This window comes from Sus scrofa, chromosome 5 (genome assembly GCF_054392235.1).
Source record: "Sus scrofa isolate SSC_HxYL_T2T_F1_AM1 chromosome 5, Sscrofa_HxYL_maternal_Yorkshire_Landrace_v2.0, whole genome shotgun sequence".
Classification (NCBI taxonomy): domain Eukaryota; kingdom Metazoa; phylum Chordata; class Mammalia; order Artiodactyla; family Suidae; genus Sus; species Sus scrofa.
The window spans coordinates 18,303,270-18,316,805 of NC_139387.1; the positions used below are offsets into that span (position 1 = coordinate 18,303,270).

Genomic DNA, 13,536 nt, shown 5'->3' on the forward strand with positions numbered 1-13,536 from the left:
GGTTCGGTCCCTGCCCTTGCTCAGTGGGTTAACGATCCGGCATTGCCGTGAGCTGTGGTATAGGTTGCAGACGCGGCTCGGATCCCGCGTTGCTGTGGCTCTGGCGTAGGCTGGTGGCTACAGCTCCGATTCAACCCCTAGCCTGGGAACCTCCATATGCCGCGGGAGCGGCCCAAGAAATAGCAACAACAACAACAACAAAAAGACAAAAAGACCAAAAAAAAAAAAAAGATGCAACGGTAGTAGTCAATGAGAACTTGCTCTTTCTCTTCCCTCTCCTTTTTCAGAGCTCTACCCATAAGAGGTCCAATACTAACAAGCTGGAAAAGTAGGAACAAAAGAAAGCCAGGGAGTTCCCACTGTGGCCCAGTGGAAAACAAATCTGACTAGTATCCATGACAATGAGGGTTTGATCCCTGGCCTCCCTCAGTGAGTTGGGGATCCAGTGTTTCAGTGAGCTGTGTTGTAGGTCACAGACAGGTTGCTGTGGCTGAGGCATAGGCCAGCAGCAGTAGCTCCAGTCTGACCCCTAGCCTGGGAACTATATGCCATGGGTGCGACCCTAAAAAGACAAAAAATAAAAAATAAAAAATAAATTAAGCCATAAAAGAAGCTGTTCATGTCCTGCTTCCTGCGTCCCTGACTGTAAGTTACAATAATCTAAGCTGAAAGAGAGGAGAACTTGAAAACAAAATTAAGGCTTTATTTTACATGGTACTGGACATTTTAATTACTGACCAGATAAATTTATATTACTAAACTTATATTAATAAAAAGCTTAAATTACTAAACTTTATATTACTAAAGTTACCGTAAATGTTATGGAACCATCTAAGTTTCGTCTAAAGGCAGGGTAAGAATTAGCCCTACTGCGTAACTGTAAATGGATGTACAGTCACTTTGGAAAATAGCTTAGCCATTTCTTATAAAGTAAACATACACTTATCGTACAAACCAGCAATCCTATTCCTGGGTACTTTTCTAAGAGTAATGAAAATTTACCTTTACTCTCCAAACCTGTATATGAATTTTAATGGCAGTTTTATTTATAATTGCCAAAAATTGGAAACACCTCAAATGTCTGTCCCTGACCTGGTGAATGAGTAAAACAAATATAGTACAGCCATACGATAGAATAATACTAGTCAGTAAGTAATAAGAAATGAATTACTGATACACACAACGCGGCATGGGTGAATCTCACATGAATTATGCCAAGTGGAAAAAGCCATATTCAGAAGTTACATACTAGGAGTTCCCATTGTGGCTCAGCAGATTCTGAACCCAGCTACTATCCATGAGGATGCAGGTTCAATGCCTGGCCTCACTCTTCAATCCTGGGTTAAGGATCCAGTGTTGCCATGAGCTGTGGTGTAGGTTGCAGACATGACTCTGATCTGGTGTTGCTGTGATTGTGGCATAGGCCATCAGCTGTAGCTCTATTTGACCCCTAGCCTGGGAACTTCCATATGCTTCAGGTGCAGCCCTAAAAAGCAAAAAAAGTTACATACTACATACTTTCATTTATATGACATTATGGAAAAGGGAAAACTATAGGGACTGCAAATAGATTAGTGGGATGTATTCGTCAGGACTCAGAACTATATCCTAAAGAGGTTGAATGTATATACATTACACTAAAAAAAAAAAAAATCTTAAAGTGCCTTGATTCTGAATCCTTCCAAGCAGTAAACTGGAAGTAAGAGCCTCCCTAAGTTTGTAGGATTTAGCATGAGGAAGAAGTGAGTTGTTAGGTCAGTAGACTATCTAATCATTGAAGCTATCTATGAAATGGAGGAAAAGGGAAGTATTATTCAAAGAAAAATTTATACATCTTGTCTCAGGCACTATAGTCATTAATTTAGCAATATTATCCCTCCAAATAACCTGTTAATTAATTTAATCACTGAAAAATGTAAGGGAAAATAGTAGACAAAAAGTTGCTTTCTGATTATAACCTATAACTTAGGAGTCATGCTTGTTCAACTTAATGGTAACATTTGCTTTGGTTACCTTTTTTTTTTAGCTTTTTAGGACTGCACTTAGGGCATATGGAGGTTCCCAGGCTAGGGGTCTAATCGAAACTACAGCTGCGGGCCACAGCCACAGCCACAGCAACACAGGATCCTTAACCCACTAAGCGAGGCCAGGGATTGAATCCACAACCTCATGGTTCCTAGTCAGATTCGTTTCTGCTGCGCCACGATGGGAACTTCCTGGTTTGGTTACTTTTTATCATGAACACTAGTGCTCATAGTATAGGACTTTATATAGTATGCATTATATATATTTTTTGTCTTTTTGCCATTTTTCTTGGGCCGCTCCCGCGGCATATGGAGGTTCCCAGGCTAGGGTTCGAATCAGAGCTGTAGCCCCCGGCCTACCCCAGAGCCACAGCAATGCGGGATCCGAGCCACATCTGTGACCTACACCACAGCTCATGGCAATGCCAGATCCTTAACCCACTGAGCAAGGCCAGGGATCAAACCCAAAACCTCATGGTTCCTAGTCGGATTCGTTAACCACTGAGCCACTACGGGAACTCCTATATAGTAATATTTCTGCTATTTTACTTTATTTTAGAATTTTAAGTGTCCTATTTCATGGGATCTGCCACCTAAACAAATGTGTGCGTTAACACTCTTTCTTCTTATCCCAGGCCTTGGGTTTCATCAGACTAAATGAAACTGCTCCCATGAACTCTTTCAAGTCACAAAAGTTCAATTTTATAAATTCTTAGTTTAAAAAAATAATAAATTCTAGGTTTAAAACATTAAGTAATTCTCTACCCTGAAAGAGGTAATGCAGACTCCAGAACTCTTTATTTCCACTGGAATGATTTCCAACAGTTTCAGTAACAATTTGATTTAACAGAATTCGGAAACATGGAACCACGTGACCATTTTATCTGTTCTCTGAGTATATTTAGTATATCCTGGGATAAAAGCACCAAATTTACTTCAAAATAGGCCTAGATGTGACAACTGCTTTTAAGGTCATGTTACTGAATCATGAAGTAGACAAAAGCATTCTACTTTGTATGGGAGTTCCCACTGTGGCGCAGCCAAAACGAATCCTACTGGGATCCATGGGGATGCAAGTTCTATCCCTGGCCTCACTCAGTGGGTTAAGAATCCGGTGTTGCCATAAGCTGTGGTGCAGGTCACAGATGCAGCTCGGATCTAGCATTGCTGTGGCTGTGGTATAGGCCGGCAGCTATAGCTCTGATTCGACCCCTGGCCTAGACCTTCTATATGCCTCAGGTGCAGCTCTAAAATACAACAAAAAGAAAAAGAAAAGCATTCTACTATGGTTTTTCTGGTACTCCAGTGATAAATCCCTAAGTGTGGAATTCAAAGTAGACCTGTCTGGTGTTAGATTATGTTTCATGGTGTCATAACTGGTTTTTGTTTATTTGTTTATATTATTCCAGTAGTGACATCTGCAGGCCTTTGGGAAGAAACACTAAAAGACTAATGCTGAATTTACCTGAAGTTTGTTTGTTTGTTTGTTTGCTTTTTAGGGCTGCACCCTAAAAAGCAAATGGAGGTTCCCAAGCCAGGGCTGCCAGCCTATGCCACAGCCACAGCAATGCCAGATCCAAGCTGTGTCTGCAACCCATACTGCAGCTCATGGCAACACCAGATCCTTGACCTAGTGAGTGAGGCCAGGGATCAAACCTGAGTCCTCATGGATCCTAGTCGGGTTAGTTAACTGCTGAGCCATGGAGGGAACTCCTTACCTGTACTGTTTTATGACTGGTGTGAGTCTGACCTCACACCAAGAACCTACTTTTGGTACCTCCCTGATGCCGTAAGAGAAAGTCAAGTTAGGGAAACGAAAGGTATGTACCAAAGGCAGGGGTACTAGAGTGCTCCCAGGCTTTAACTTACTTTGATTGGATGCATGTAAGAGATCTTCTGAAGACAGAATGAACATCTAACTGGAGCAGCATAGGAATATCTGGGTACCCACCCAGCTGGGCCCAGAGTGAATACATTGATGGCTTCTCTGTGATTGGGTAGCTTGAAGTGGATAGATCTGCATTCCAGATGGCTTCCATTTGGTCTTCTTGTCTAGAGAAGCAGAGAGCATTGTTTGGAAGGGTCAAACTCTCCTGAGCTCCTTAACCATTCAAAATATACCCTTCCTATTAAGCCCTCCCTGGCACTGAGGAACATCAGCTCTGCCCACTTTGACTAAGAGATGGATTAAAACAGCAGAATTTGCAGAAATAGCTTTCCTTTTATCCTGAAAGTTGCATTTCCATGACTTCACCTACTAATCCATTTTAAAGCTGCTTTATTAGCTTCAGGAAGTATACATTCCATATCCAGGCTATTTTTTCCTTAGCCACAATCTTTTCTCCTTCTTTCCCAAAGTTCCTACCTTCTTTAAAAAATAAATAAATAATGCTTCTAAGTGTCTTCATTCTGTATTAAAATAATTTGTTTCTTAGTAAGGAAGAATCAACTTTATTTTTAAAAAGGAACTCAAAACTGGATGTTAAATATTTAAGTATAAATAAGCCTCTTGCTAAATTAGCTAAGAAACAGAGTTCCTGTTATGGCTCAGTGGTAATGAGCCTGACTAGTAACCATGAGGACAAGGATTTGATCCCTGGCCTTGCTCAGTGTGTTAAGGATCCGGTGTTGCTGTGAGTTTCGGTGTAGGTTGCAGATGTGGCTTGGATCTGGCATTGATGTGGCTGTGGTGTAGGCTTGCAGCTACAGCTTCAATTTGATCCCTAGTCTGGGACCTTCTATATGCCGTGGTGTGACCCTAAAAAGATTTAAATAAATTAATTAATTAACTAGAAAAATTAATACCTCCTTAGACTCTCTACTGCACCATATCAAAATGATGGAGAAAGGGAAGCTCTTGGGCAGGAAAAAAAAAAAAAAGCATTAGGTCCCATATATTATCCAAAGAGAAGTTTAATGTCTTTCCTACCACATACCCAAATTTATTGAATATGTAATACTTTCTGTCCTCTTCTCTTAGTAGCTTTAGGAATGGCTGTTGAACCAGTTTGGTAGAGACATGTACTTGCTTCTTGTCCATGATCAAAGGGATAGGTTGATTGAGATTCAGTTTATATATCTCTTGGAGCTAAAAATAAATCAGAAAAAGGAATCCATGAAAAGAAAGAGCCAGTCTTTAGGAAGTTCTTCTGAGCTAAACTATGACACTTCCTTTTCCATGGGTTTATGAATCTAAAGACCTACGCCCCCCCAAAACAAACAAACAAACAAAACAAAAAGGAGTTCCCATCGTGGCTCAGTGATTAACAAACCCGACTGGTGTCAGAGTTCCTGTCCTGGCGCAGTGGTTATCGAACTCGACTAGCATCCATAAGGATGCGGGTTCAATCCCTGGCCTTGCTCAGTGGGTTAAGGATCTGGCATCGCTGTGAGCTGCGGTGTAGATCGCAGACATGGCTTGGATCCCGTGTTGCTGTGGCTGTGACGTAGGCCAGCAGCTACAGTTCTGATTCAACCTCTAGCCTGGGAACCTCCATATGCCTCAGGCGAGGCCCTAATAAAAAGACAAAAAGTCCAAATATATATATAGTGTAAAAGAGACATTAAAAAAAAAAAAAACCCGACTGGTGTCCATGGTGTCCATGAGGATGTGGGTTCTATCCCTGGCCTCACTCGGTGGGTTGGGGATGCAGCATTGCCATAAGCTGTGGTGTAGGTCACAGACACGGCTCAGATCTTGCATTGCTGTAAGCCTGGGAACCTCCCTATTCCTCTGGTGCTGCCCTAAAGAGACATAAGACAACAACAACAACAACAACAAAAAAAACAACCCAAAAAACCTATGCCCTTTCTCCCTTCCTCCAACCACTACTCAAATTCTACCCACTTCCAACACATGATTTCAGAGTTGGCAGTTATGATATATAAAAACCATGGTCCTAGAGTTCCTGTCATAGCTCAGTGGAAACAAATCTAACTAGCATCCATGAGGGCGCAGGTTTGATCCCTGCCCTCGCTCAGTGGGTTAAGGATCCGGGACTGCTGTGAGCTCTGGTGTAGGTCACAGACAAAGCTTGGATCCCAAGTTGCTGTGGCTGTGGTGTAGGCCAGCAGCTACAGCTCCGATTCAACCCCTAGCCTAGGAACCTTCATATGCCGTGGGTGGGGCCCTAAAAAGACAACAAAACTAAACAAAGAAACAAAAACCTTGGTCCTGCATTAAGTTCTAGTTTCAGTCCTCTCCTTTGGACTGAATGAGTGACTTTGGATTAGTTGCTAATTTTATCTGCACCTCTTTCTTCTCCATTTCTAAAATAAGAATAATAACATAGGGTTGTTATGAGAGTTGTATAAGATACTATATTTGGGAGAACTTCATAAATTGTGAAGCACTGTGCAAATGTAACGACAGCTAACACTGACTGTCAGATTCTTTCTGTATGTTAACTCATTTCATAATTACAACAAACTTATGAGGTAGGTGCTGTTATTGCTGTTGTCTCAGTGTTGGGAATTTGAGGCCCAGAAAAGTTAGGTGGCTTACCTAAGGTCTCTTAGCTAGTTTATGGTGAAGCTGATTTGAACTCAGACCTCTAGTAGCAGAACCATCCTCTTGACTGCTATCTCTGATGCAGTGTAATGTCTATTTCTACACTCTTCTTCCTTTTGCTTTTTCTTCTCCCTTAGTGATGCCTTGATAGCCACCTCATCATCTAAGTTCTAGCTTCCCTGATCCCAGACTCCTTTTAATCCTCTGAAATGCCCTGGACATTGTGATTCCTGTTAGCTCATGATACTACCAGTTCGTCTAGCTTTACTCCATCTAGATTGGTCATAGTTTCCAAACCCAGAACCTATCTAATTTGGAGAGTCAGAGAGCTTTATTATCTTTTTTTTTTTTTTTTTTTTTTTTGTCTTTTCTAGGGCCGCTCCCTCGGCATAAGGAGGTTCCCAGGCTAGGGGTCTAATCAGAACTGTAGCCGCTGGCCTACACCACAGCCACAGCAATGCCAGATCTGAGCCACGTCTGCAACCTGCACCACAGCTCACTACAATGCCAGATCCTTAACCCACTGAGCAAGGCCAGGGATTGAACCCGCAACCTCACGGTTCCTAGTCAGATTCATTAACCACTGAGCCACAACAGGAACTCCATTTTTTTTTTTTGTCTTTTTTTTTTTTTTCCAGAGAGCTTTAATATTTAAAAGGTAACTTCTGGAAAATTCACAACATATCTGATTTGGATCAGGCTCTAATGAGAAGTCTTTCTGCACCTTCTAAAGTAGTGAATAAGCTAACCATATATATCAGTTTAGTGAAAGTAAAGGATATATAAATAGAAAAATATTCCTAGAACTCCAAGAATGTACCAGAACTCCATGCTGGAGGAAGAAACAGGGGCATGTGATCCCAGAGCAAATAACTCTAATCTCCACTCTATAACTTTTGGAAGATCACTATCACTTCCAAAAACATACTGACATTTATTTCAGAGAGGGGCATAATGAGTAGATATTAGAGTTTAACAAGATCCTCTGTACCTGCTGTTGTGTATGCAAGTAAAGCCTTATCTCCTTTCTTGTAAATGCATGATATTAAAACTTGCCTTTCTATAGTTTAGAGGAAAGAAGTAACTACCAAGAATCAGCTGGAGAGCCGTGACTTTAAGCGTCATATCTAGGAGCTCCCGCTGTGGCTCAGTGGGTTAAGAGTCCGACTTCAGCGGCCCAGGTGGCTGCAGGGGGCAAAGGTTCAATCCCCACTTTCAGCAGCCCAGGTAGCTGCAGAGGGCAAAGGTTCAATCCCAAGTGAGGTACAGCGTATTAAAGGACCTAGTGTTGCCATCGCTGCAGCATAGCGGCTCAGATTCAATCCCTGGCCTGGGAACTTCCAAATGTCATGGGTGTGGACATTAAAAAAAAAGAGAGAGAGAGATTTCATATCTAGAGGCTGGTAGATATGGGTTGACTAGGAAGGAGTTGAGCATTTCTCAAAGTCTCTCCTGTTCTAATCTTTTCTCCTCTAGAGAGTCCAGCCTGTATGCCTGTTGTTAGTTTAGGAGTTTCACTGAAGTCACAGTGTAGTGGGTTGAATGGTGAACTCCTCAAAAGCTGTGTTCACCTAGAACCTGTGCATGAAGACTTATTTGGAAAAAGGGTCTTTACAGATGTAATTACGTTAAGAATCTGAAGATGAGATCATCCTGGTTTAACAAGGTAAGTTCTAAATCTAATGACATGTGCCTTTTTAAGAGGAAAGAAGACTTAAAACACACTGGGAAGAAGGCCATGGGAAGGACAGGGGCAGAGATTGGAGTTACGCTGCTACAAGTCAAGGAATGTCAAGGATTGGCCATAGCCACCAAAATCTAGGAGAGAGGGGCCTGAAACAGATTTCTCCCTCAGGGCCTTCAGAAGGAACAACCCCACCAACACCTTGATTTCTGAAACTGGCCTCTAGAAATGTAAGAGAGTACATCTCTGTTGTTGTAAGCCATCAAGTTTGTAATTTGTTAACAGCAGCATTAGGAAACGAATATACATGGTATCTCCAGGTAAATGTTATTTTCTTTCTCTTTTCTTTTCTTTTTTTTTTTCTTTAAAGCGGCATATGGAAGCTCCCAGGCTAGAGGTTGTATTGGCTCTGTAGCTGCCGGCCTACACCACAGCCACAGCAACGCAGGATCCGAGCCTCGTCTGCGACCTACACCACAGCTCACAGCAACACCAGATCCTTAACCACTGAGCAAGGCCAGGGATCAAACCCACATCCTCATGGATCCTAGTCAGGTTCTTTACCAATAAGCCACAACGGGAACTCCCGGTAAATGTTATTTTCAAAGCTTATGGCTTTCACAACACACTGGGGAGAGGAAATAGAAAACAGATTACCTGGCTAAATAAGTACATTGTTTTCCTCAGACACTGATTCCGTTTCTGCTGTAGAGATTTCTGCTTCTCCGACCAGATCTGCATCACTTTTTTCTGGTAGTCATCAATTCTGTTCAGCATTATGTAGAGGTTCTGAGTCTCATAGCCTCTCCCAGTATTCTGGATGGCTTGTAATCGTTTGACTATGTTGTTTCTTGGAAAAATTAATAAGGATTAGATTGATATAATTTCTGATCCTAACTCAGCAAACCTGGCCTCAGTAACTTACCATTTTCATTTCATCCTTACTAAGCAGAGAGAGATGGGATAAAGATGGGAGGCATGCTGAATGAGACCTCAAACTAGTTCCCTGTATGACTAAACTTTCAAAACTCTATATGACTGTCAAATTTTAAACTCTTCACAGAATTTTTTTAGTGTTACAGTAGCATTGGTTATTAATTTTTAATTTATTAATATTTTAGTACTTATATAAACTATATAAAAGGGACATTTCCCTGGCTTATCAGTAAAGAACTTGACTAGTATCCATGAGGATGCGGATTTGATCCCTGGCCTCGCTTGGTGGGTTGGGGATCCGGCGTGGCTGTGAGCTGTGGTGCAGTTCGCAGACACAGCTTAGATCCCATGTTGCTGTGTTTGTGTCATAGACTGGCAGTTCTAGCTCCTATTCGACCCCTAGCCTGGGAACTTCCATATGCTGCAGGTGTGGCCTTAAAAAGCAAAATGAAATGAAATAGTAGTTAACATAATTAATGAAAAAGACTGTCCTTGCCTTCAAAGCACTTACAAGCAAGATTAGGAGACTAATAAATTAACTGTGGCAGAGAGAATGAAATAAATACTAAACAGCAGTTTAGCAGTTTGAGCAAAAAGGAAAGCATAATTAATTCTAACAAGAGAATTAAAGAAGGCTTCACAGGAAGATGGTGAGTCGGATCTTGAGAAATCATAAAAAGGTAGTACTCTCTTTACAGTAATGTGTACCACATCATTTGGGCCTCCTAAACAGATTTTTTTTTTTTTTTTTTTTGCCATTCCCATTCTACAGAGATGAAGAGAAATCCGAGCAAAATAATTGCCTAAAGTCATATAATTAATAAATAACAGATTTGGGAAGCAAACCCAGATCTCTCTTTCCACAATACCCATATTTCTCCAAGTGTGGACCCTGATCACCTGGACCGAGTCATTTTGTGGGGGATGGTGCCTGTTGAAAATGCAGATTCCATGGTTCCTCCCCAGACTTTTTGAATAAAAAAGGTTGGTGGTAGGCTTCAGGATCTGGTTTTGGGTTTTCTGTTTGTTTGTTTTGTTGTTGTTGTTGTTGGCCACGCCTGCAGCATCTGTCAGTTCCTAGGCCAGGGACCTATGCCTGCCACAGCAGCAACCCAGGCCACTGTAGTGACAATGCCCAGTCCTTAACCCACTGTGCCACAAGGAAACTCCCAGGATCTGAGTTGGTTTTTTTTTTTTTCTTTTTGGTTTTGTTTTTTTGTTTTTGCTTTTTAATGCCTGCATCTGCAACATATGGATGTTCCTGGGTCAGGGATTGAATCTGAGCTGCAGCTGCAACCTGAGCCACTCCAGTGGATTCTTAACCAACTGCACCATAGTGGGAACTCCCTGTGGGTTTTTTTTTTTTTTTTTTAATCTCAGGTAAATCTTACAGCCACTAAAGTTTGAGAAGAGGATGTAGAATTCTAGGTTGAGGGAGTACTAAAAACAAAGGCAAGAAAATGAAAGTTGTATTTTAGGAGTGATGAGTAGTTTGGGATTTTTAGACCACAGATATGTGAAAGGATGTAGTGGGGGGTGATTATGGATTATGAATTAGCTGGATTATGAAAGGCTTTAAAAAGCCATGTTAAGGAGTTTGGATTTTTTGAGGGGTAGGCAATGAGAACCCACTGAAGGTATTTTTCTGAATATATGTATTTTATATACATGGGGGGAGGGAATAACTCTTAGGTCTCTTGTGGGTTATAATTAATAGCTTAGAACCTACTGTATATATGGATCATTTAATACTTAAATATTTAAGCTTCCTGAATTAATTTAACTAATTATAATCAATTTAATTTTCCAAGAACCTTAGGGTTTTTTTTCATATCCCATAGGTGGTTTTTATTTCTATTTTTCCACTCCTACAACCATCTTTATTACATGTATTTTGTTTTTTGTTTTTGTCTTTTTGCCTTTTTCTTGAGCCGCTCTCGCGGCACATGGAGGTTCCCAGGCCAGGGATCCAATCAGAGCTGAAGCCACCGGCCTACACCAGAGCCACAGCAACTCCGGATCCGAGCCGAATCTGTGACCCAAACCACAGCTCACGGCAACGCTGGATCTTTAACCCACTGACCAAGGCCAGGGATAGAACCCGCAACCTCATGGTTCCTAGTCGGATTCGTTAACCACTGCGCCACGACGGAAACTCGCTACATGTGTTTTTAATCATGTCTCTTCATGAACTGCAGAATGCCTATTACACTCATTCCTACAAATAACAGAGTTTTCAATGAAGCAAGTGGGTAGCATCCTGATAACCCTCTTTGATGTATATTTGAGATAGAAGTGACTGTGTGCGTCTATATATATAAACCTAATAGAGGAGTTCATGTCGTGGAGCAGCAGAAACGAATCCAACTAGGAACCATGAGGTTGCGGGTTCGGTCCCTGCCCTTGCTCAGTGGGTTAAGGATCCGGCGTTGCCGTAAGCTGTGGTGTAGGTCCCAGAGGCGGCTCGGTATTGGCGTTGCTGTGGCTGTGTCGTAGGGGGGCAGCTACAGCTCTGATTAGACCCCTAGCCTGGGAACCTCCATATGCTGCTGGTGTGGCCCTAAAAGGACAAAAGACAAAAATAATAATAATAATAATAAACATAATAGAGATATAAATGACTCTAAGGTATGCAGTATGTTGATTTGATGTATTTATATACTGCAATATGATTAGCACCATAGTGTTAGGTAACCCCTCTATCATGTCATATAATTATGATTTTTTTTTCTTGTGGCAAGAAAAATTAAGACCTAGTCTCTTAACAACTTTGAAATTTATAATACAGTATTGCTGACTGTAATCACTCTGCTATGTATTAGATCATCCCAATAAGACTTGTTTTTCAAATCAAATCTTTCCCACTGTTTTTCCATCTAGTCAGTCTTTTAGATTTTTCCCATAATTTTCCTTATTGAAATCATGTGTCATCACTTGGAAAAATTTACAGTTTCATTTCAGAGATTTTATTGTTCATGTATTTTAAAAGATAATTCAGTAATCTAAACACCTAGTCCAATAGTAACCACTGAGGTATCTCATTCTTTAAAATTCCCTATCTAGGAGTTCCTGATGTGATGCAATGGGATCCTCGGTGTCTCTGCAGCTCAGGACACAGGTTCAATCCCTGGCCCAACATAGTGGGTTAAAGGATCCAGCATTGGGAGTTCCTGTGGTGGCGCAGTGGTTAGCAAATCCGACTAGGAACCATGAGGTTGCGTGTTCAATCTCTGACCTTGCTCAGTGGGTTAAGGATCCGGCGTTGCTGTGAGCTGTGGTGTAGGTTGCAAACTCGGCTCGGATCCCGCGTTGCTGTGGTTGTGGTGTAGGCTGGCGGCTATGGCTCCGATTCGACCCCTAGCCTGGGAACTTCCATATCCCGCGGCCCAAGAAATGACAAAAAAAAAAAAAGAACTTTTCCTTTGCATTCACAGCTTAGCTAACTGGCATTAAAGGCCTTGCTTTGGCCTTTCTCAGTTTTCAATGTGCTTTCCTCGCTAAGCTCATTCATATCTAGCTTTTGATTTAAAACGAGAGACTTGAGCCTCTTCCTTTCACTTTAACTCTTACAGCTCATTGAAATGTTATTAACTGGCTAAACTTCAATATTGTTGTGTCTCAGGGAATAGGGAGGCCCAAGGAGAGAGAGATGGAGGAATGGCCAGCTGATGGAGCAGTGAGAACAAACACATTTATCAATTAAATTTGCCGTCTTATATGGATATGGTTCATGGTGCCCCAAAATAATTACTAGTTTCCCCAGACAGATACACACACACACACACACACGCACACGCACACGCACACTTTGCTTCTTCTTGCTTCTTTTCTTTGCTCTGTCAGACTCTCTGCCTTTGCTGTCTTACTGACTTTTACTAAAAGTTCTTTGAGATTTAGTCGATAGGTCTGGACTCATAGAAGCTTTACCCAACTCTTGCTTCTCCTGAGTTCTCTTGTATCGGGTTGGCAGTATATTACCGTTGTTCTTTCCACATCCTGCTGTATAATCGTCTTTGTAACTGAAGACTTTGAGTGCCTTCAAGACAGGGATATGGCTTATCCATTGTGTATTCTTCCACCCTCCATCCCCTGGGCCTAACCCAGCCTCTGGCATGTAGTGAATATTTTTTTAATGTTTTTTTTTGTTTGTTTTTTGTTTTTTGTCTTTTTGCCTTTTCTAGGGCCGCTCTTATGGCATATGGAGGTTCCCAGGCTAGGAGTCTAATCGGACCTTTAGCCGCCAGCCTATGCCAGAGCCACAGCAATGCCAGATCTGAGCCACATTTTCGACCTACACCACAGCTCACGGCAACGCCAGATCCTCAACCCACTGAACAAGGCCAGGGATCGAACCCGAAACCTCATGGTTCCTAGTCGGATTC

General features: G+C 41.7%; 2 protein-coding genes across 20 annotated transcripts in view; one reads left to right on the forward strand and one right to left on the reverse strand.

Moving 5' to 3' along the window:
* LARP4 (La ribonucleoprotein 4) overlaps nt 1–13,536 on the forward strand; it is a 176,112-nt gene that overhangs the window by 53,220 nt on the left and 109,356 nt on the right. The window lies entirely within an intron of this gene.
* FAM186A (family with sequence similarity 186 member A) overlaps nt 1–13,536 on the reverse strand; it is a 61,766-nt gene that overhangs the window by 12,205 nt on the left and 36,025 nt on the right. Inside the window, exons 5-7 of the mRNA XM_021093091.2 lie at nt 8,876–9,068; nt 4,961–5,112; nt 3,894–4,076 (exon numbers count right to left, since the gene is read on the reverse strand). Coding sequence (XP_020948750.2) covers nt 3,894–4,076; nt 4,961–5,112; nt 8,876–9,068 — 528 coding nt within the window. The remainder of the gene's footprint in view (nt 1–3,893; nt 4,077–4,960; nt 5,113–8,875; nt 9,069–13,536) is intronic.